The sequence below is a fragment of the Lepidochelys kempii genome, chromosome 1 (genome assembly GCF_965140265.1).
Source record: "Lepidochelys kempii isolate rLepKem1 chromosome 1, rLepKem1.hap2, whole genome shotgun sequence".
In the NCBI taxonomy this organism is placed as follows: domain Eukaryota; kingdom Metazoa; phylum Chordata; order Testudines; family Cheloniidae; genus Lepidochelys; species Lepidochelys kempii.
Genome location: NC_133256.1, coordinates 32,099,589 through 32,124,317, shown reverse-complemented (window position 1 = coordinate 32,124,317; position 24,729 = coordinate 32,099,589). Strand labels below are relative to the sequence as shown.

Here is a 24,729-nt window from a genome sequence, read left to right as displayed (position 1 = left end):
TCGCAAGCACATAGTCTGAATGTAGCAAAAAGCCTTTTAATAACAGGGAGAAACAATGTGGCATTATGTTGGGGAAACACCACCAACAGGATTCATAACACAACCCATGAGCAAAAACCCACCCCAAGCAAACTGGGGCGTGTCCTTTCCCTTTGGTTCTTGAGTCCAGCAACCCAAAATCACTCAAGTCCCAAAAGTCCAATGACCCAAAAGTCTTTGTCCCTGGTCAAGGCAGCCCCAGAGTTCGAAAGTTTATCTGCAGAGTTTTACCTCCCAACCTGGGTGGAGATTCGGGGGGGGTGGTTTAAGGGGCACCTTACATGGTCCAAAGCTGATGGCCCCGCCTCTCCATGGGGCTCCGCTCTGCCAGCCGCCTCATGAGCTGCTCTAGGCATCCGACAAACTGCTCTGCTCCACCAGCCGCTCTGCTCGCCGTCCCGCAAACTGCTCCACCATATATCTCGTTAGAATTTGCAGTTTCCAAAAGGAGTTGGCTTAGTTCTTAAAAAAACACTTGGAAATAAGTACTGTCTCTCAGTTTTCATAGATTTGATGTTTTGATGAAGTTCTAAACATGATGGAACACAGGTACCCTAAAAATATGGTTTCTTAGCAATTAATAGTCTAAATGCAGCCTTTGAATGGGAAGGAGAATGGCAAATATGATGCTGAGCCAGAAGAAAATGTTTAAATGTACTATTTGTTCAAATATAAAATTCTACTTTGCAGGATAATTTAAATAACTCCATATAGCAAGTATTCATACATGGGTTGGTTTTGTAAATTAGTATTATTACTGTTGGAACAAATCATGGTTTTGGGCCCCACACTACAAGAAGGATGTGGAAAAATTGGAAAACGTCCAGCGGAGGGCAACAAAAAGGGATTAGGGGACTGGTACACATGACTTATGAGGAGAGGCTGAGGGAACTGGGATTGTTTAGTCTGCAGAAGAGAAGAGTGAGGGGGGATCTGATAGCTGCTTTCAACTACCTGAAAGGGGGTTCCAAAGAGGATGGATCTAGACTGTTCTCAGTGGTAGCAGATGACAGAATGAGGAGTAATGGTCTCAAGTTGCAGTGCGGGAGATTTAGGTTGGATATTAGGAAAAACTTTTTCACTAGGAGGGTGGTGAAACACTGGAATGCGTTACCTAGGGAGGTGGTGGAATCTCCTTCCTTAGAAGTTTTTAAGGTCAGGCTTGACAAAGCCCTGGCTGGGATGATTTAATTAGGGATTGGTCCTGCTTTGAGCAGGGGGTTAGATTAGATGACCTCCTGAGGTCCCTTCCAACCCTGATATTCTATGATTCTATGGTCTGATACAGCAGTTGAGGGTCAAAATCCTTCACCTAACCTGCATATAGGGCCCAGGGAACCCACACAGATAAGCTATAACCATTACTACACAGCATAGGTAGGAATAACTGACATACCCCATTGCTTATGCTGCCTTTCAATAGGTTTGTGGTCCAGTAAATCTGCCACGTATGGTTAAATGTTGATAGATGTTTGGCTACTTGTGTGTGTGTGCCGCCCCAGCCCTGCACAGACAGCTGGCGTGGCAGACCTTGAGCGAACCACCCAATGACCACAAGATCCGTTACAGGATGAAGGCACCCAGCCAGGTTTATTCCCCCGCTAGTTATTACCTATTAATTTGTACATGTTGGTTTGATTAAAACATATTTATTACATTCTGACCTTATTTTTTAGGAGGGGTCAGTGTGTTCCTGTTATCCTGGGGGAATGCTTTTGTGCTGTCCTTGATATTGGGATGTTTGGGTACCACTTGATAACAGGATGTATTTGCATGAGTACTGTGTACCTAGCACTCCTTAGGAATGTGTATTTTTGCAATATCAGCCTTGTTCTTGCCAAATTCTGTGAGCAAGTCCTGCTCAGACAAGGGCTTATGTCTCAGGCTTTTTCTACTACAGTATACACAGCTCCACTGACCATGACCCAGTACACCTGTTATTCCCTTTGCCTCAGTCAGAAACTTCTTAGCCTTGCAAACATTCTAAGAAAATTATGGGCAAGTGAAACTACATTAATGTTCTTTTTCTCTCATAGGTCTCGTACATTTTTGGTGGCTCTCAAGTACATGCATTTAGCTATGAAGAGAGAAAGATTGTGTTTTCCATCAAGATGAATGCTTGGTTTGGATGTTAATACCCAAAGACAGTGCTCTCATAAGCACCAAAAGGATGCTATCAGTTTGAAGTGTTTGAAACAGCCTCCACTTGTGTGCATGCAACTTTGTGCATGCATGTATTTGTGCATCTTTCTTGGTGCACGAGCACCTGTGGGTTTAGCTGAAAGACGGTGGAATTTATACATGCAAAACATATTTGGAGAAATGAGATTTGTGCACAAAATAAAATCTCTCACATCCATATGTGCCACGTGTGAAAATCATGCACTTAGTATTCCTGCTCTTGACCTCTGATTGCTTGCAGCATAGATAAGTCACTCAGAAACACTGCTGAGACACCATGACTATCGGTATGGCATTTAAACTTGGGAAGAATAGATAAGAAAGAGCAGTTAAAACCATGAGCTAGGCTTTCGGTTAAGTGTTCCACACAATTATACAAGAGGCTTTTCCCGTATGGTGACACTTAAAGAAAAGCCTGGCTCATGACTGTAACTGCCTTCCCCATGGTAATGTGAAACACTTAACCACAAACCTAGCATATGATTGCAATTGCTTTTTAAAATGTGATCTGTTGGGTTTAGAGGATAAATTATAGGTTTCTAACTTAAATGTGTATAATATGCTGCTTTAATGTGTGTGTGCAAACTCCAGAAGGGTTCACAGCTCTCCCACACAAGTACTTGTGTTTGACATTATATGTTTGGCTAACCAGTAATGGTCCTGCTTGGTTTGATCTCTCAACGCCAGTTCTGGAAAATCTTTATGAATGTTTACGTCAGTGAATTCTTATCTCAAATGTTAATCATTTACACAGCCCCAGGGCACTGTTAAGTCGTAATTTACCAGGTGGAACCTCAGAAAAACATCTACTGACCTCACGGTTTTTCATGCTTCTTTGGGGTTCAGGCATGCCTAAGCAGGATGCTGAAATGTAAACCCTGTGGTTTTCACACCCACAGAGAAGAATAAGACAGAATAGTTCAATTACACTAACAGGGAAACAAAACTCATCACTTTGAATAAAGCAAAAATGAAAATCATTCCAACTTTATAGCAAGGAGATTGATCAGCCCCATTTTGTTAATGTACAATAGCACAGATTCATATTAAAGTACCCAGTGAGGGCACCATGGTTCACATAAACTGCCTTCCTTGCATTTGACCCAGGTATATTTCCTGATCAACATAGGAAGACTTAACATGTCTTTTCCATTGCTGATATAGAATGTTGCTTATTTATACAAATCCATCAAGCTGCAGTGTGTGCAGGTAGCATCCTTGCCTACTCCAAAACGTAGTTCCTACATGTTGCTTAGGGTCCAAACTCACTCACCCCCTTCCTGGGGTTTGTCTTAACAATAAGTTATTGCAAAATCAACCACTAACTCCAGCCTTAGGAGTGGTCAGTCTCAGCCACAGGACCCCTTCATATTTCTAGAGAGAGCTATTTTCACCTTCCTTATATCTAGGGTGGATTTAACAAATCATGTGCAACAGTAAATCAGCAGCACTCACTTACCATCTTCCCACAGGATGAACATCTACTGATAGGGCGGGTTCACACAGGTTGTTAGAGTTTGAGACTACACAGCCTTATGGATCTTAAACCACAAAGCTCTTACAAGGGTCTTTATTTATTAAACCCAACGAGTGACTTGGGGAAAAATGTGTGCCATTTAAAAACAGCTAAAACTCATCTCCCATCCTGATCGCTGCAACCTCCTGCTCCCTGAGCCCCACAAAACCCAGGTCTCCCCGCACAGCCCATGCAGAATGCTGCTGCTAAGTCCATCTCCCTCGTCTGTCACTCTCAACCCTCTTTGAATCCCTCCTTTCCTAACTGCATCAAGTTCTGCCATTCCCAACTTATCCACCCTTTTCTCTTAGTGTGTCACCCCATTACCCTAACCATGGCGCCAGCCTGGGTGACCTGTTTATCCACTTCTCCCACAACTGTCTCTGTGCGTTCTTCCATGCTGCCCCTTATGCTTGGAGTGACCCTTCATGAGCACTCTCTAGGGACCCGAGTGTGACAGAGCTGTTCTCAATTCCAACTCATAGCTCAGCCCCATGCTTTTAGGCAGAATATTTATCCCCATGGCTCTCCCATCTGTGGCTAATATATTCCTTTGAAATAAGCCCAGTATTAGATTAAGGTTTAGCAGCTTTGTCCTCACAAAAAAATTCAGGGGAATCTGGAGTAGGAGCAGAGAGGTTATTTTACCTCTATTTGACACTGGTGTGGCCACTGCTGGAATACTGCATCCAGTTCTGGTGCACACAATTCAAGAAGGATGTTAATAAATTGAAAAGTGTTCAGAGAAGAGCCATGAGAATGATTAGATAATTAGAAAACTGCCTTATAGTGACAGACTCCAGTAGCTCAATCTATGGGCAGGATCCCCTGGGAGGCTAATATGAGGGGGAAAGGAGTCCAGGAGAGCTGGCTGTATTTTAAAGAAGCCTTATTGAGGGTGCAGGAACAAACCATCCCGATGTGTAGAAAGAATGGCAAATATGGCAGGCGACCAGCTTGGCTTAACAGTGAAATTTTCAGTGAGCTTAAATTCAAAAAGGAAGCTTACAAGAAGTGGAAATTTGGACAGATGACCAGGGAGGAGTATAAAAATATTGCTCGAGCATGCAGGGGTGTAATCAGGAAGACCAAGGCACACTTGGAGTTGCAGATAGCAGGAGATGTGAAGGGTAACAAGGAGGGTTTCTACAGGTATGTTAGCAACAAGAAGAAGGTCAGGGTAAGTGTGGGACCCTTACTGAATGGGGGAGACAACCTAGTGACAGATGATGTGGAAAAAGCTGAAGTACTCAATGTTTTTTTTGCCTCAGTCTTCACAGACAGGGTCAGCTCCCAGACTGCTGCACTGGGCAACACAGTATGAGGAGGAGGTGAGCAGCCCACAGTTGTGAAAGAACAGGTTAAGGACTATTTAGAAAAGCTGGGCATGCATAAGTCCATGGGTCCAGATCTAATGCATCCAAGGGCGCAGAGGGAGTTGGCAGATGTGATTGCAGAGCCATTGGCCATTATCTTTGAAAATTTATGACAATCGGTGGAGGTCCCAGATGATTGGAAAAAGGCAAATACAGTGCCCAGATTTTAAAAAGAGAACAAAGAGAACCTGGGGAACTTCAGACCAGTCAGCCTCACTTCAGTCCCTGGCAAAATCATGAAGCAGATCCTCAAGGAATCCATTTTGAAGCACTTGGAGGAGAGGAAGATGATCAGGAACAGTCAACATGGATTCACAAAGGGCAAGTCATGCCTGACCAACCTGACTGCCTTCCATGATGAGATAACTGGCTCTGTGGATATGGGGAAAGCGGTGGATGTGATATATCTTAACTTTAGCAAAGCTTTTGATATGGTCTCCCACAAAAGCAGCAAAGGGTCCTGTGGCACCTTAGAGACTAACAGACGTACTGGAGCATAAGCTTTTGTGGGTCAATACCCACTTTGTCAGATGCATGTCACCCACAGTATTTTTGCCAGCAAGTTAAAGAAGTATGGATTGGATGAATGGACTATAAGGTGGATAGAAAGCTGGCTAGATTGTCATGCTCAGTGGGTAGTGATCAACGGCTCAATGTCTAGTTGGCAGCCAGTATCAAGCGGAGTGCACCAGGGGTCATTCCTAGGGCTGGTTTTATTCAACATTTTTATTAATGATCTGGATGATGGGATGAATTGCACCCTCAGGAAGTTTGCAAATGACAGTAAGCTGGGGGGAGAGGTCGACACACTGGAGGGTAGGGATAGGGTCCAGAGGGCCCTACACAAATTGGAGGATTGGGCCAAAAGAAATCTGATGAGGTTCAACAAGGACAAGTGCAGAGTCCTGCACTTAGGACGGAAGAATCCCATGCACCGCTACAGGCTGGGGACTGACTGGCTAAACAGCAGTTCGCAGAAAAGGACCTGGGGATTACAATGGATGAGAAGCTGGATATAAATCAGCAGTGTGCCCTTGTTGCCAAGAAGGCCAAAGGCATATTGGGCTGTATTAGTAGGAGCATTGCCAGCAGGTCGAGGGAAGTGATTATTCCCCCTATTCGGCACTGTTGAGGCCACACCTGGAGTATTGTGTCCAGTTTTGGTTCCCCCACTACAGAAGGGATGTGGACAAATTGGAGAGAGTCCAGCGGAGGTCAATGAAAATTATTAGGGGGCTGGGGCACATGACTTATGAGGAGAGGCTGAGAGAACTGGGCTTGTTTAGTCTGCAGAAGCAAAGAGTGAAGGGCGATTTGATAGCAGCCTTCAACTACCTGAAGTGGGGTTCCAAAGAGGATGGAGCTAGGCTGTTCTCAGTGGTGGCAGATGACAGAACAAGGAGCAATGGCTTCCAGTTGCAGTGGGGGAGGTCTAGGTTGGATATTAGGAAACACTATTTCACTAGGAGGGTGGTGAAGCACGGGAATGGGTTACCTAGGGAGGTGGTGGAATCTCCGTCCTTAGAGGTTTTTAAGGCCTGGCTTAACAAAGTCCTGGCTGGGATGATTTAGTTGGTGTTGGTCCTGCTTTGAGCAGGGGATTGGACTAGATGACCTCCTGAGGTCTCTTCCAACCTTAATATTCTATGATTCTATTTAGCTCAACAAAGAGAATGTTAATGGGTGACTTGATCATAGCCTATAAGTATCTATGTGGGGAACAAATATTTGACAGTGGGATCTTCAGCCTACCAGAAAAAGGTATAACACAGTCCAATGGCGGGAAGTTGAAGTAAGACAAATTCAGACTGGAAATCAGGCATAGATATTTAACAGTGAGAGTAATTAACCATTGAAACAACTTACTCAATGTTGTGGTGGATTCTCCATTGCTGGCAATTTAAAGATCAAGCTCAGATGTTTTTATAAATGATATCTTTGGGATTGGGGGGGCAAATTCTCAGCCCTGTGTCATACAGGATGTCATACCAGATGACCACAATGGTCCCTTCTGAGCGAGCCCATCAACAAAACCAGAGAGGGATTGTAGCTAATATGTGCTATATCTGTGGCTTTCGCCTACTGCTGCAGCCATCCCTGGGTGCCAGACACAAGGTAAAGGATGGATTTTATTTATTTAATTATTTAGTATTTGCCCTGCAGTAGCACCTAGGGGCATCAATCAAGGTTTGGGGCTCCCTTATGCTGGGCACTATACAGACACACCATAAAGAGGATAATCCCTGCCCAAAGAGCTCACAATCTAGGTCATGAAAAGACAGCAGGTAGATAAGACAAAGGGGAGTTATGGGGAGGACAGTAACAGTAAAGTGAACAGGTTGTCATACAACAAGCAGAGGTCTCAGCCCACTACTGGCCTAGCCATTAAATGTGAGCACTGCCTGAAATCAGTAAGTTTTTTCTCTGGGACTGAGTTATATAACCAGCAAAACTTGTAGACTCTTAGCAAAAGTATTGCAATTTGCAAATTTTGTCTGAGTTTGGATTTGTACAAAGCCAAAACAATGTGCTGGAAACTCATGTGAACCAAAACCAATGTGTTGCAAACAGCTGTTAATTAACACCCCTCATATTCTCTTGTGACAGAGCCAGGGGATTTCAAAATGTCCCTCAGTTTTCTATCTCATCCCAAGCCTCACACCATCCCTGATAGCATTGTGGACTTTCATTTAGGACTGTATCAAACATAAATGAGTGAGTCACCTACTCAGTTAGGACCACCATTCCTGCAGTACTTTGGTATCTCATGGACATCTTTCAGCCAGGTACTTACCCTTGTTTAGTTTGTAAGATCTGATGTGTTTACAGCAGAGGAAGTGAACGAAAATTACTTTCATTACAATGTATTTTGGGATCCACCAACTCTTTCCTCTTACACATTGCACCATGTTCACTAGATTTCTCAATTTCTTTAACTCTAATAAACACTGCTGTGTTTTGTGGACTCATCCCTCATTATGCTGAGCTCAAGTTGCTCATGATCACTGATACCAGACTTCCTTATTATTCACATGTTTTCAGTAACTTCTTCTTTCTCAGGGAAAAACAGATGCAAAGGATGGTTGCTCTGCTTCTTGATTAAGAACTTTTCCTCTATTTCTCTAAGTTACATTCATTACGGTTACGATAATAATACTTTGCATTTTAATAACCATGTATGTGCTCAAAGCACTGTACAGATACTGACTAGTTAATTATCACATTTCCCCCTTTGTGTTAGGTAGGGAGGTATTGCAATCCTCATTTTACAAATGGGGGGAAAGATGAAGTGATTTACCCAAGTCCATACAGTGGCAGATTAGAACTCTTGACTCCTAACTTAATGCTCCTTCCCCCACACCATGTTTCTTTCCAGCTTCTTACTGTACTCTGCCACTCCCTCATCATTATGTCACAGTACCAGGATTAACTGCACCTTTGACTCCCCTCCTTCCTTGAAGGCACCTACTCAAGGTTTTAGGCTTCCCAGCTGTCACCTATCATGGGGCAGATACCTACATCTCTCTCCCTTCAGGCTGGGAGTTTAGACTTGCAATCCCTCTACACCTTGCTATGATTTTCCAGGAGGTCTCTCAAGGTTCCAGCACCCGTGGTTAACTCTTTCTCCAGGGACCACTTACCATTCAGCCTTCACAAAGGAAACTGCAATTATTCTTAGGGCAAAAGCATTACGGACAAAACACATAAAGAACAATAAAAGAACCTACACACATGCTAAAAGCTTACCAGAAGTCACCCCCAAATTCAACACAGCACTCTGTTAGGGGTCAGTCTTTCAAAGCCCACAACTCATTTTGCCTCCTTGGTTACAAGTTCACATTAGTTTTTAAATCAGGAACCATGACCACAGCTGGACCGTTCAGCTGTTTCTTTATACACCTTGGGCCTTTGAGCTCCACTCTTCAGAACCCGGTAATCACTAGTCACTTACCCTCTGCTCAGGGCATAGTTTCAAAAGGCTGGGATTCTGCATAACTGGGGTGGTGTAATTTGCATGAAGCATGCCCCAAGGATTCTCCAGGAAACCCATTTCACACTCTTTGTCCCAAAAGGCCATGTCGGTCTGGCACATTTCAATATAGTCATTTGAACTCCCTACACCTCCCAGGTCTCACATCTGTTACACATTGTACCTCCCTTTTGTGAACAGTTCTATGAGGGAAGTGGGTGTCATCTCTGACTAATAATCACAGCGTTTCCATTTTATATCTTAAGTTATTTTATAACTTTACTGATGCCAAGTGTCGCCATACTGGAAAGTCTGATAACACTGAACCCATTTATTATATAAACTGCCATCTCTTTTCTGTCTGCCCTACTTAAAATATTGTACTTCTGTTAAAAATTAATTTAAAAAGTTAAAAATGGGTCTTTCTGTGCAGGGTAGAAGAAACACAGTCAACTGTGCATAAGCTTTAGGGAGTAAAACAGTCCATTTTACTGTTGTGCCAGTTTTCCACAATAAAGAACCTAAAGGCACACTGGTGTCATACAACCAAGAACAGAGACTACATTCGCTAAGTCATTCCATGTATTTTAGGTCCTGTAAGCTCTGTGCTCTGAACACATTACATTACAGGTATGTAGATCTAGGCAGAATTGATGCAGCGGAACCAGCATCCACCATCAGTTCAGAGATTCTCCAATGATGAAAAGAGAACTGTTTATTAACAGGTTGAAGTAAATTACAATTATCTACATGAATGCCACATACTGGATATTGGGAGTGAGAACCACAGTATACTGAAGCAAAATGGTGCCGTTTTAATACTGGAGCCCCATGGGTCATTATCCTGTGCAGCTGACTTCTGAACAGTAGAGATGTTCAACAAACTATCACATTTTTTCATAAAAGGAGGTTACTGAGGTGCTTATTTGATACCCAGATTGTACTCCATTGATAACCATCATCTGCCACTCCTGAGCTGGTTTAGAGACTGCACCATTAGAGAATGAAGAGCCAGATTTTCAGATTTGCTCATCACCCATATTTGGTGCCAGACTTTCAAAAGTGCTCAGCATCCTTTGAAAGCAATGAGTTGTTGGCCATGGAGCTATAGTCTCCTGAATGGTGCTGCTCGAAATTCCATTGTTCGTCAGAATTATGAATTTTCATGAAAAACGTTCCCCTTTCTCTACCAGTCTTACCCTATCGCAATTATTCTAGAATTTGCCAGAGGACAGTCAATTTGCAGTTCTGTAGAGTTACTTTGGGTTTAATCACTCATGCTTATGTGCTCTGGCTGTTTTTCCCAAGACAGAATTTCCATCAGTGTTGTCAGATATAGCCTAGAATTGGTATGCAGAAAAACACTTCTAGTCATATTTTATAGAAATAAATATGTGTGTTCTGTTATCATCCAGCTAATCCTTAAGGTAAATCATATCACCAAACTGGTTCATTCCTCCTAGCCTCCATGTGGCAGCTAGGAGCTACATTAGTGACCCATGCGTTGTCTCTGAAGAGACCCATATTTAAGTTTAAATATACTGTGCATAGCAACTGTCTTGCTTTTTAAAATTATAGAAATTTAATCCACTTGTTATAATAACAATAACTGTCGTGATTAAATGAAAGCTGCACTTTGTTTCTCAGGTTATGCATTAATAGGTTCTGAGGGCTGAGATACAAATTTAGCTAATATATGTAGTGTATAGAGTACAAACCAAAGATCTAGATCTTATACTCCCTCAGAGACTTCAATTCACATTCAGATGGTTGCTCTGTGTTTTTTGCAAAAAATCCCATTGCTTGTAAAAGCTGGGCCTTCCTCACTTGTGTAATAATATTGGCTGGTTGATTGCTGGAAGAGCAACAATGTGTTTGAATGAGGATCCCCTTAAAATTTGTCTGATTCCCTTCCCAGCTTGTTGAGCAAGTTAGGACATTTTGCTGATCTCTGCAAGGAGAGTTAAGCCTCATGACAGCCAAGAACAATTAAAAAGGTGATTAAACACTGAGAGAAATGACACACTGGGCCAAGCCCATCCCTGGGGTCACACCACTCAAGTCACTAGAGTTACTCAGGAGATTAATTTGGTCTACTAAGATTCATTGGTTGCCAGACACTTCACATATTTCGGCTATCATCATACCTTATTATGAAGCCCTATCTGCTCCTTATGTCATTTCAACCATGTGTTTTGCTATTCTTGAAAAGTATTATTCTATTTTACTACCTAATGGATTGATTTTCTCCTTCGCAAATCTCAGGGACAAGGGGCCTGAAATTCCCATTGTGTGGTATATTTAAATCATACTATTGATATTCCTAATCTTTTTCTCTGTCCATTTAGCTACCTGTGCTCTATTGTTACTGGCTTGAAAAAATGTTTCTTTCCACATATTTTTCTTGTATGTCCATTTTTTCAGAAATTAAAATAAATATTGTACTGTAAGCTGTAGAAAAACCTATAATGTAGCATAATATGCTGCCCATGTACTGCAGATTTTTATTTCAAAAAAATCAAAAATATATGTTTCTCCCACATTATACTTGATTTAAATCAGTGTAAGTCTATGTAGAAGACATTAAAATATCAAGATGAAATGCATAAAGTTTTGGAATAGCCTTCCGAGGGAAGTAGTGGGGGCAAAAGATCTATCTTGCTTTAAGATTAAACTCGATAAGTTTATGGAGGAGATGGTATGATGGGATAACATGGTTTTGGTAATTAAATATTCATGGTAAATAGGCCCAATGGCCTGTGATGGGTTTTTAGATGGGGTAAGATCCAAGTTACCCGGGAAAGAATTTTCTGTAGTATCTGGCTGATGAATCTTGCCCATATGCTCAGGGTTTAGCTGATCGCCATATTTGGGGTCGGGAAGGAATTTTCCTCCAGGGCAGATTGGAAGGCCCTGGAGGTTTTTCGCCTTCCTCTGTAGCATGGGGCACGGGTCACTTGCTGGAGGATTCTCTGCTCCTTGAGGTCTTCAAACTACAATTTGAGGACTTCAATAGCACAGATATAGGTGTGAGGTTTTTTTTAGGAGTGGTGGGTGAAATTCTGTGGCCTGCATTGTGCAGGAGGTCAGACTAGATGATCATAATGGTCCCTTCTGACCTAAATATCTATGAATCTATGAAAGACAAGATTATTTTATTATCTCTATAGGAAGATCTTAGAGACGGAAATATTGTAGGAAATCTCTCACAACATTAGGGTCCAAATTCTGCAGTCATGTCAATGGTGGTGTAAATTATACATTGGGACAAATCATGGCTCCCTGATATGTAAAGCTTCCAACTTGTGCAGGCTGGTATTCCAAGGACAATTCTGACTACTTGACTTTTACAAAAGTTAAATATTTGACTCTGGGTTGTACTCTCATACAATAACACGCAAAAACCTAGCTCAATCAGCTCCCCAGTAGCAAATTCAATATGTAGCTATGGAGCTCCTCTGAAGCTGTTTTCTGCTTAGCTTGATTCTGAAAAAATGTTCTTGTTCAAGAAAAAGATCCTCAGTAGATCACCACTTCACCAAACAGGTGTGATAGAACTCCTGGTCAGAGTTCTAGGAAATGTTTTCCCTTGGGGCTGAATTGTGGCCACATTATTCATGTAACTAATGTCACTGACATCCAAGGGTCATATTATCCCTTGTGAAATCAATGGAGCCACACTGAGGATAAAAAAAAAAGGAGGACTTGTGGCACCTTAGAGACTAACAAATGTATTTGAGCATAAGCTTTCGTGAGCTACAGCTCATTTCATCAGATGCATTCAGTGGAAAATACAGTGGGAAGATTTATATACACAGAGAACATGAAACAAGGGGTGTTACCATACACACTGTAACAAGAGTGATCAGGTAAGGTGAGCTATTACCAGCAGGAGAGCGGGGAGGAGGGGTGTCAAGGTTCCTCCCCCACTCTGAACTCTAGGGTACAGATGTGGGGACCTGCATGAAAAACCTCCTAAGCTTCTCTTTACCAGCTTAGGTCAAAACTTCCCCAAGGTACAAAATATTCCACCCTTTGTCCTTGGATTGGCCGCTACCACCACCAAACTAATACTGGTTACTGCGGAAGAGCTGTTTGGACACGTCTTTCCCCCAAAAATACTTCCCAAAACCTTGCACCCCACTTCCTGGACAAGGTTTGGTAAAAAGCCTCACCAATTTGCCTAGGTGACTACAGAACCAGACCCTTGGATCTTAAGAACAATGAACAATCCTCCCAACACTAGCACCCCCCCTTTCCTGGGAAATGTTGGATAAAAAGCCTCACCAATTTGCATAGGTGACCACAGACCCAAACCCTTGGATCTGAGAACAATGAAAAAGCATTCAGTTTTCTTACAAGAAGACTTTTAATAAAAATAGAAGTAAATAGAAATAAAGAAATCCCCCCTGTAAAATCAGGATGGTAGATACCTTACAGGGTAATTAGATTCAAAAACATAGAGAACCCCTCTAGGCAAAACCTTAAGTTACAAAAAAGATACACAGACAGAAATAGTTATTCTATTCAGCACAGTTCTTTTCTCAGCCATTTAAAGAAATCATAATCTAACACGTACCTAGCTAGATTACTTACTAAAAGTTCTAAGACTCCATTCCTGGTCTATCCCCGGCCAAGACAGAATATAGACAGACACACAGACCCTTTGTTTCTCTCCCTCCTCCCAGCTTTTGAAAGTATCTCGTCTCCTCATTGGTCATTTTGGTCAGGTGCCAGCGAGGTTACCTTTAGCTTCTTAACCCTTTACAGGTGAGAGGAGCTTTCCCCTGGCCAGGAGGGATTTCAAAGGGGTTTACCCTTCCCTTTATATTTATGACAAGGGGGGAGAAACTTTTGTAGTGATAATCAAGGTGGGCCATTTCCAGCAGTTGACAAGAACGTCTGAGGAACAGTGGGGGGGAATAAACATGGGGAAATAGTTTTACTTTGTGTAATGACACATCCACTCCCAGTCTTTATTCAAGCCTAATTTAATTGTATCCAGTTTGCAAATTAATTCCAATTCAGCAGTCTCTCCTTGGAGTCTGTTTTTGAAGTTTTTTTGTTTTTTGTTTAATTTATGGGCAGCACCAATCTTGCTGAAGGATAACATTTTAGATTAGAAAGGTGATTGTTTTTTCTCAGTCTAAGTAGTCAGAGTGTGTTCTTGACCCACAACTTAACATACTCTGCAGTCCACTGGCCTCTATTGCACAAATATTATACACACAGGCCCAAAGCTGTGCATGGCATAACACCACTGAATTTCATGGAGTTGCACCCGGGTGAAATTAGAACCATATTTTAACAACATAATTACAATAGAATTAAAATATTTGAAATACATCGGCCCTTTGAACCTTGTGGTCATTTATACCTGTGCAAAGTGAGTGCAAAATAGATGTAGAGCACTACCAAATCAGAATTACACTCACACTGTGCACAGGTGTAAATGACTACATAAAATACATGGCACAGTGACATCAGGATGACAGTCTGTCGTAGATCACATTCATACACATAGTCATGACAATATATTTGTTATAAATGTAAAGGAAAATTAATGTATAGGAAAACATGAGTGTTGGAAGTTCCCTGGTATTTTGCCATTCATTGGTCTTGCTACTTAGTCAAGGTTTGTTCTCCAGTGAGGTTATATAAGAATGCAAATTATGACGCATTAGGGAAGTAAAATGGGCCACGTACCAAGGATTGAGGAGAGGCTTGGGATGGTTGGAGAATGTCCTATTTCCTTTATTAAACATTAATGCAGAGATCTATGCAGGACTAAAATGCATAAAAGACAAACACATTGTTCCTGGATTGTGCTCAGGGGATAATAATGGTGAATCACCTTCAGAACCAATAAACCACATAAAGTTGTTCTTTTAGTCTTCAACTTTTGGGTGTTGAATCAAAACACTAGAGTTAATATAACATTTATTTTCCTCATAGGGACAGTACAGGGACAGAAATGCATTAGAACATATCATAGCAACATGCCATATCTTGCCTGATGCCTTCTACTGTATGTGATTTTGCTTGTCAGGCTCGCGGAAACAGAAGCCACAAAGGAAATTAGAATGTACACCTCATCCCAGCAAATAAGAACCCACATTCCATTCATGTTGAAGATAAAGAACCTTACCATATGAGACACAAGATACCATCGCTCATTTGCCTGGGACAGATATGAGGAAAGCAAAACCACCTACAGCCAATATAAAGACCCAAATTTTGATCACTGTTATACTAGTGTTAATCCAGAGTAGCTTTTGTGAAATCAGTGGCATGACTTCAGGTTTACAGTTCACTGACATAATTGACATTACAATGTGACCCAAATGGGTTAGCAATTCTAAAGAAAGACCAGCTATTGAAACATCCCTGTCTCTCTCTGACTTGTTTTCCATTGAACTTATAACTGTTCACAGAAAGTAAGCCTTACAATTGTGAATTATAGCCACTGTTATCCACTCAAGGAAACATACTTATTGCTGAAGTGGTATTGGAAGTCATTTAACTGCAAGTGTAGACAAGACCTGTATTCTTGTGTATATATTTATTAATTCTGATAGCATCCAGTGAAACTCTCAGGCTTATTCCCAGCTCACTTCCACCTCTGCCTAAGTAGATTCTTTAGAAATATGAAAACAGCATTCAGGACAGGTTCTATATGAAATTTATTATACATGTTACTATAATGCCAAGGAGCCCTAGTCATGTGGCAGGACCCCACTCTGCTATGAGCTGTACAAACACAACACACAAAGATGGTGCTTGCCCCAAAGGCCTTACACTCTAAAAAGAGAGTTGTATAAGATAGAGTTTTCTCTCTCATTGCCATGGCAGGTAGCCACTTTGTTTGTCACCATGTGGTTAAAGGACACTTCTGCTTGGATTTTCTGAAATGTCATCTCTTCCTTTTTTTCCTTTTAGTGTCTGTGTGTGTGTGTGACCATATGATTTCTTTAGGGCCTGATTGTGTGGCCCTTGGCCACGCTAGTGAGCAGGTACTCACATGGATAACCCATTGAAGTTAGTCAGACTATTCATGTGAATCACTGTTTTACACACACACACACACACACACACACACACACCTTTTTTAAAAATATGGTAGAATTCTCCAGCATAGACTCCTAGAGTACCATGTGCTAGCCACAACTTCTGTTATGAGAAAAGAACCTCTGAGTCATGTTCATCGTGCGGGTTTTCTTCTTCTCCTTCATGCTGTTCTGCTCTCTCTAGGGACTGGGAAAAGTGAGATGGGAATATCTAGGAATCTAGTATTGGATGCTATTAAAATTAATGAAGCCAAACTCATTTTAGCTCTTAAAATTTCTGAAAGCAAAGGCCTGATAGAATTTTTCAGAATAAATTTCAAAACATTGTTGCCAATCAGGATAATAGGAAAAGAATGAATTAAAAGGATGTCCCTGTCCAGTAAATTAATTAATGGAAAACAACAGAAAAACTAGAAATGTAAAGATTCTGGGTAGAGCTGGCTTGGATTTTTCCACAAACCTCCGCCCCCCATCCCTCCCCCAAAATCAGAAAATGCTGATTCAGCAAAAACAAAACTTTTTGAAGAAATATATTTGTTTTGATTAAAATTTTGTCAGGAAGGTTTCTCAAGACCAGGATGAAATTTCTGGTCAAAACCAGAGAGAGTGAGAGGCTCCAGAACAGCCAATAACCCAGTCATTAGGACACAGGCCTAGGAGGTCGGAGACTCAGCTTCAAGTCCTGGTCCATATTAGGCAGACCAAAGATTTGGGTGTGGATCTCCTACATCTTAGCTGAGTGCCCCAACCACTGGACTATTGTCTATTCCAGAGGGAGAGTGAGGTGTGTGTCTCCAACCCCCCACCAGTCCCAGAGCAAAGGTCTTGCTTTCGTTCTGCATTAGGATGGAACAAATTTTGAAACCTCAACACCAAATCTGATTTGACACCAGTTTTATGATGGTGTAACCCCATTGTATTTGTGGAGTTCCTCTGGATTTACACTACCATAATGCAGATCAGGCTCAAACTTATTATCTCTGAGTCCTTTTTGATAGAAACAGAATTTTGTAAATCATGAAAACTTCTAAACTATTTGGTTTACTGTGTCTATATTCCCAAAACTTTATACAACCACCTAAGCATATACATCAGTTTGATCAAAAAGGATAAGAAGATCAAGACTGGACTTGTCTATACAGAAACTTAGGCCTTGTCTACACCGCACAGTTTTGTCAGCAAAAGGCTGCATTTGCTGACAAAACAGGGGATATGTACAGGCTACAAAGTTACTTTTGGTGGCAAACCTCTGCCGCAAAATCACCTCAATGAGAGGCATAACACTTTTTGTGGCAAAGTTAAAGTGACAAAGCATCAGTGTAGACACTGCCATTCCTTATGTCGACATAACTGGCCTCCCCCAGTATCCCACAATGCCCACCGTGACCGCTCTGCTCACTGTTTTGAACTCAGCTGCCCTGCAGGCATGCTCCTCTCCCCTTTCCTCTGAGAAGCTTTGACATTCCTCAGCGTGGAGAGCTCGCAGAGCTGCTAAGGATGCCGCTCCTGGTAGCTGAGGCTGGGGCAGAATTTGGAGGGAATCACACAACCATTAATGTGGAACTAGCAGCCAGACAGAATGGGCTGCCGCAGGTAGGGAGAAGGGGGACAGACTGCTGTGCTGTGCTGTGCTGTGCAGATCTGGGGGCTGATGAAAAGGGGGGGTGTCCCCCTCCCCCAGGATTAGTTGCTCAGGCTGCTGTCTGCACTTAAAGCGACAGCATGCTGACACAATCTCCCTCAACACACACACTTCCCAACACACACTTTCTTTCTGTCTTTCTCCCACACACACACTCCCTATCACACACTTTGTCTCCCTCCCCCACACATACACTTCAGTTGAAAAGCAGCTGACAATCTAGTGGGATGCCCATGGAGTAATTGGATTGAGAAATCTGCATCATGTGATGCTGTACCTGCCCCATGAGGCACTGCAAACCCTCCCCAAAGCACCCTGTGGCCAGTTGCACAGTGGGATAGCTACCCATGGTGCACTGCTCTCTGTGTCGACGTAAGAACTGCTAGTGTGAACGTGCTCTGCCAACACAAGGAGCATAGTGTGGACATGCAACAGTGGTTTTAATTAAAGCGGCATAACTTTTTTTTTGACGAAACTCTGTAGTGTAGACAAGGCTTTAGTGCGTGAGTAGGCAGGGCATGAATAGACAGTGCACCAGCTTAGTACATGCGAAGTGGCCACATGGATCCTGCTGCTGCACACTAAACAGCAGTGGATCAATGTACATTACAGAACTTTTCGTGCATGGCAGCAGCATCCACATAGGCACTTAGTGCATGGCAGGCTACTGCACGGTAGATATATACAATCTAAGAATAGGTTAACAGACAAATAAACATAGAATTATACATTCTTGATGGCAAAAAGAAAAGGAGCACTTGTGGCACCTTAGAGACTAACCAATTTATTTGAGCATAAGCTTTCGTGAGCTACAGCTCACTTCATCGGATGCATACTGTGGAAAGTGTAGAAGATCTTATTATATACACACAAAGCATGAAAAAATACCTCCTCCCACCCCACTCTCCTGCTGGTAATAGCTTATCTAAAGTGATCACTCTCCTTACAATGTGTATGATAATCAAGTTGGGCCATTTCCAGCACAAATCCAGATTTTCTCACCCCCCCCACACACACACACACAAACTCACTCTCCTGCTGGTAATAGCTTATCTAAAGTGACGACTCTCCTTACAATGTGTATGATAATCAAGTTGGGCCATTTCCAACACAAATCCAGGTTTTCTCAAACCCCACCCCCCACCCCACACACACACAAAATCACTCTCCTGCTGGTAATAGCTTATCCAAAGTGACCACTCTCCTTACATTGTGTATGATAATCAAGGTGGGCCATTTCCAGCACAAATCCAGGGTTTAACAAGAACGTCTGGGGGGGGGGGGGTAGGAAAAAACAAGGGGAAATAGGCTACCTTGCATAATGACTAAGCCACTCCCAGTCTCTATTCAAGCCTAAGTTAATTGTATCCAATTTGCAAATGAATTCCAATTCAGCAGTTTCTCGTTGGAGTCTGGATTTGAAGTTTTTTTGTTGTAAAATAGCAACTTTCATGTCTGTAATCGCGTGACCAGAGAGATTGAAGTGTTCTCCGACTGGTTTGTGAATGTTATAATTCTTGACATCTGATTTGTGTCCATTTACTCTTTTACGTAGAGACTGTCCAGTTTGACCAATGTACATGGCAGAGGGACATTGCTGGCACATGATGGCATATATCACATTGGTGGATGTGCAGGTGAACAAGCCTCTGATAGTGTGGCTGATGTTATTAGGCCCTGTGATGGTGTCCCCTGAATAGATATGTGGGCACAGTTGGCAATGGGCTTTGTTGCAAGCATAGGTTCCTGGGTTAGTGGTTCTGTTGTGTGGTATGTGGTTGCTGATGAGTATTTGCTTCAGGTTGGGGGGCTGATCATTCCTCCTAAACTTCCTTTTTCATGTGGTTATTCTTTCTGTCCAATTCAAATTTAATAAAGCAAAAATTGCATATCAAAAAGAAATTCTCATATAACCCAGGTGTGTGTGTCACCACGAAATAAAGAGACTAGATGTCTAAGTAGATTATCAAGGAAGTGAAAAATAAAATGTATAAGATGTCAGATCTAGGTATAAGGTAGGTAATGTTTTCAGGAATGCACATCCTGTTGTGGGTTATTGCTTAATTTGATTATTGCAAAAACATACTCGCTTGCACGGATCTATGTCCATTAATACCCAATGACTGCAAATATGATAAGAAGGTCATGAACCCATAGGATGAGACATATTCTGCCCTGTTGCTTAATTAATGGGGGCTCAAGTATTTCTCCATTGTCATAGAAGCAGGAGTGGAACCAGAGGAGACTTTAGGGTCTCGTTGTTATAGAATGTGCAGGCTGGAAGATTTAGCAGAGGAGGTGGTCTGCTGGCTAGTCCCCAAACTGGAGAGGGAGGGAGAAGCACACTGGCCCAGATCCTCAAAGTATTTAGGCACCTAATTCCCATTGAAGTCAATGGGAGTTTGGCACCTAAATATCTTAGATGAGGATGGCCACTGTCTCCAAGGCTTCTGGAGGGAAGGTGGCTACCAAACTCCTTTCTAGAAGATAAGGCATCTAATGTAGTAAATAATGGCTGTGAGATACCAGCATTGCACTATGTCTTAAGTAAAGGATTAAAATCAGTCTTGAGCCTTATTTAGTTAGAGCATTTTTACATAGAGCTTGTCTACACTTAAACACTATAGTGGTGCCTCTGCGGCAGGGCTGCTGTAGCAGTTCAGTGTAGTGGGGATGTTTGCAACTAAGGGAGGCAGTTTCCATAGACGCTAAACCTAAATTATGGAATTCATTCTTGCAAGACATAAGTTTGACCACAGACTTCTCCACTTGCAGAAAGAAATGCAAACTCATTTATTTGACTGAGCTGTTCCCCAGAGACACAATAGGCACAAACAACTGATAAGCCAACCAAACCTTTTCACCTGAAAAGGAAGAGAGAGAAACATTGTAACACTTCATTTTAAATACTTGGAAGGCTCTCAGATACTGCAGTGATAAGGATTATGTAAGCAGCCAGAGAGGTGGATAAGTGGTACACAGTGTTAAGTTAATGCATGGGAAATCATGTGGGGGTTGCATCTGCTGAAATAAACTTGGTTAAGCATATTTATAGAGCACAAAAGAGAGAGTAAGTCAAAAATTAACAGAATGAGTTTTTCATTTCAACCTGTGGAGGAAGTTCTGAAAATACGGCACTTTAACTAAGCAGTCTTAGAGGACTCTTGAGTTAAACTGTACTTCTGCCTCTGTGTCAAATAAATAGCAGACACTTGAGCCTATTGTAGGTGTTCAGATAAAGCTCCAACACCAGGGTCTTTCTAACTAACCTCTACACTGACAGGTGTAAAAGGTGCAGTAAGGTAGCAAGTAGAATCATAGGACTGGAAGGGACCTTGAGAGGTCATCTAGTCCAGTCCCCTGCAGTCACGACAGGACCAAGTATTATCTAGACCAGGAGTTGGCAACCTTTGGCACCCGGCCTGTCAGGGTAAAGATGCTGGTGGGCCGGGTTGGTTTGTTTATCTGGAGCGTCTGCAGGCACGGAGTCCCGCAGCTCCCACTGGCTGTGGTTCGCCATTCCTGGACAATGGGAGCTGCAGGAAGTGGTGACTAGCATGTCCCTCAGCCCACGCTGCTTCCCACCGCTCCCATTGTCCAAGAACAATTTTTCTCCCTCTTCCTTGTAACAACCTTTTATGTACTTGAAAACTGTTATCATGTCACCTCTCAGTCTTCTCTTTTCCAAATTAAACAAACCCATTTTTTTCAATCTTCCCTCATAGGTCATGTTTTCTTGACCTGTAATCAATTTTGTTGCTCTTCTCTGGATTTTCCCCAGTTTGTCTACATCTTTCCTGAAATATGACGCCCAGAATGGGACACAATATTCCAGTTGAGGACTAATCCGCACGAATTAGAGCGGAAGAATTACTTCTCGTGTCTTGCTTACAACACTCCTGCTAATACATCCCAGAATGATTTTCGCTTTTTTTGCAACAATGTTACACTGTTGACTCATATTTAGCTTATAGTCCACTATGGCCCCCAGATCCCTTTCCACAGTACTCATTCCTAGACAGTTATTTCCCATTTTGTATGTGTGCAACTGAATGTTCCTTCCTAAGTGGAGTACTTTGCATTTGTCCTTACTGAATTTTATCGTATTTGCTTCAGATCATTTCTCCAGTTTGTCCAGAGCATTTTGAATTTTAATCCTAACTTCCAAAGCACTTGCAACACCTCCCAGCTTGGTATCACCACAGAATTTATAAGTGTACTCTGTATGCCATTATCTAAATCACTGATGAAGATATTGAACAGAACTGGACCCAGAAATGATCCCTGTGGGACCCCACTCATTATGCCCTTCCAGCATGACTGTGAATCACTGATAACTACTCTCTGGGAACGTTTTTCCAACCAGTTTTGAACCCACCTTGGATGCTCCATCTAGGTTGCATTTTCCTAGTTTATTTATGAGAAGGTCATGTGAGACAGTATCAAAAGCTTTACTAAAGTCAAGGTATATCATGTCTACCACTTCCCCACATCCACAAAGCTTGTTACCCTGTCAAAGAAAGCTATCAGGTTGGTTTGACACAGTTTGTTCTTGACAAAACCATGCTGACTGTTACTTATCAACTTACTATCTTCTAAATGTTTGCAAATTGATTGCTTAATTATTTGCTCCATTATTTTTCTGGGTACAGAAGTTAAGCTGACTGGTCTGTAATTCCCTGGGTTGTCCTTATTTCCCTTTTTATAGATGGGCACTATATTTGCCCTTTTCCAGTCTTCCGGAATCTCTCCCATCTTCCATGACTTTTCAAAGATAATTGCTAATGGCTCAGATATCTCCTCAGTCAGCTCCTTGTGTATTCTAGGATGCAGTTCATCAGGCCCTGGTGACTTGACCACATCTAACTTGTCTAAGTAATGTTTAACTTGTTCTTTTCCTACTTTAGCCTCTGAGCCTACCTCATTTTCACTGACATTCACTATATTAGACATCCAACCACTACCACCCTTCTTGGTGAAAACCAAAACAAAGATATCACTAAACACCTCTGCCATTTCCACATTTTCTGTTATTATTTTTCCCCCTCATTGAGTAATGGGCCTACCCTGTCCTTGGTCTGCCTCTTGCTTCTAATGTATTTGTAGAATGTTTTCTTGTTACCCTTTAAGAGGTCTCTAACTAGTTTGATCTTGTTTTGTGTCTTGGCCTTTCTAATTTTCTCCTACATACTTGTGTTATTTGTTTATATTCATCCTTTGTAATTTTGGTTGGACTCTTTTTTATTTTTAGATCATTAAGAACTGGTTAAGCCAGGGTGGTCTCTTGCCATACTTCCTATCTTTCCTATGCAGTGGGATTGTTTGCTCTTGTGCCCTTAATAATGTCTCTTTGAAAAACTGCCAACTGACTTCAGTTGTTTTTCTCCTTAGACTTGCTTCCCAGGGGATCTTACCTATCAACTCCCTGAGTTTGCTAAAGTCTGCCTTCTTGAAATCCATTGTCTTTATTTTGCTGTTCTCCCTCCTGCCATTCCTTAGAATCATGAACTCTTATCATTTCATGATCACTTTCGCCTAAGCTGCCTTCCACTTTCAAATTCTCAACCAGTTCCTCCCTATGTGTCAAAAACAAATCTAGAACAGCCTCTCCCCTAGTAGCTTTCTTCTGCTTCTGAAATAAAATATTGTCTTGGAACTAACAGCAGCTTCTGTCCTCACCAGGGCTGGTGTACGGGTTAGAGGAAGTCTCTTCCTGGGGCCTGTATGTAACTTCCTCTTTGCTCCTGCCTGAGTACTCACCAGAGAAATGGCCCCCTCTTGATGGTGCAGATGTGATCTCTTCCACTTCAGTCTGCACAGCACAGGGAAAGCACTCTCCTGGCAGTGGGAGGACTACATGTACTTTGCCCCTCTGGGTTGAGGGGCAAGTTCTTCAAATGTTACCTAGGACTTTCTGTGTGGGTGCTGGGGGAGAAAGGGACCCACTGGCAATCCTTCTGGGATCTGGCTTCACATTCTGGCTTGCCTCTCACAATGAACCTGTTCTGGAAACCATACAGGGTCCAATTTAAGGCTAGTTTTTGCCCTGCCCTTATGTGAACATACAAGAGAAAGTAAGACTTGTCTACTCTCAAATGGCCAATGAAAGGGCTACCCAGAATTGCAGCCCCTGTGCTGAGGGAAGTGCAAGGGCTATTGCAAAGACAATTTCCCCACAAACCTCAGGGAGAAACTCAGCAGAGCTGGGATAGGGAGAAAGTGGAGCCATGCTTCCCTACTCCCTGCATGAACCAGCAAGTAGAGCCAGCACTGCAGGGCAAAGATGCTGCACCTCTTAACAGGGAGAAGTACATTAGTGTTGTCAGAGCTTCCTCTGAGGTGGTGCACTTGGGCGGCGGGTGAACCCCAGGCTCAGAGAGGCTAGTGCCCGGTTTAGACCACCCTTTCTGCCTGAGGGCCCACCCCTCCTGCCAGAGCCCAGAGTCCCCCCTCTCCCGGTGCAGCAGCCATCCCCCCTGCACACACCCCAGGCCTCCCGAGCACCCCCAGACCTGGAGCGCCAAGCAGGTGAGCAAGCACCATCAGCCTCAGAGCACCGGATGGGTGAGCGGCTGGCACAGCCTCCCCCCATCCCCAGAGCACCAAGAGGGAAGGCAGCATGGCCCTACCCTAGCGCACTGGGCGAGTGGCGCGGCCTCCCTCCCCCACCTCCAGAGAGCAGGCTGGAGCCCTGGCGGGGAAGAGCCCCCCCACCGCAGCACAGCCCGGGAAGCAGGAAGGAGTCTGGGGGTGGAGCGTGGGCAGGGCCACACAAGGCTGTTTGGGGGGACGATGCAAAACTTCCTGAAGCATCAGAATGTAGGAGCAGATTCTGCATATATCCTTCATAAATTGCCATTCTTTTCATAAATAAAAATTTGAACAGTAGCTTTTCCTGGTGAACTTAATAAACACAGATATGAAAAAATATTTAAATC

The 24,729-nt window shown here is 42.7% G+C and overlaps 1 protein-coding gene across 4 annotated transcripts in view; it reads left to right on the top strand.

Annotated features, from left to right (window-relative positions):
• The window catches only part of MMP7 (matrix metallopeptidase 7), a 72,749-nt gene that overhangs the window by 37,158 nt on the left and 10,862 nt on the right, over positions 1-24,729 (top strand). For 2 of the 4 annotated variants that reach the window (XM_073338259.1, XM_073338238.1), the window contains exons 1-2: positions 11,040-11,079; positions 19,347-19,428. The exons of 1 other annotated variant lie outside the window; for it this stretch is intronic. In XM_073338259.1, coding sequence (XP_073194360.1) covers positions 19,366-19,428 — 63 coding nt within the window. In that variant the 5' untranslated portion in view covers positions 11,040-11,079; positions 19,347-19,365. Of the gene's footprint in view, positions 1-11,039; positions 11,080-19,346; positions 19,429-24,729 lie in introns of those variants that run through there. One more of the 4 variants, XM_073338249.1, reaches the window with a different exon arrangement.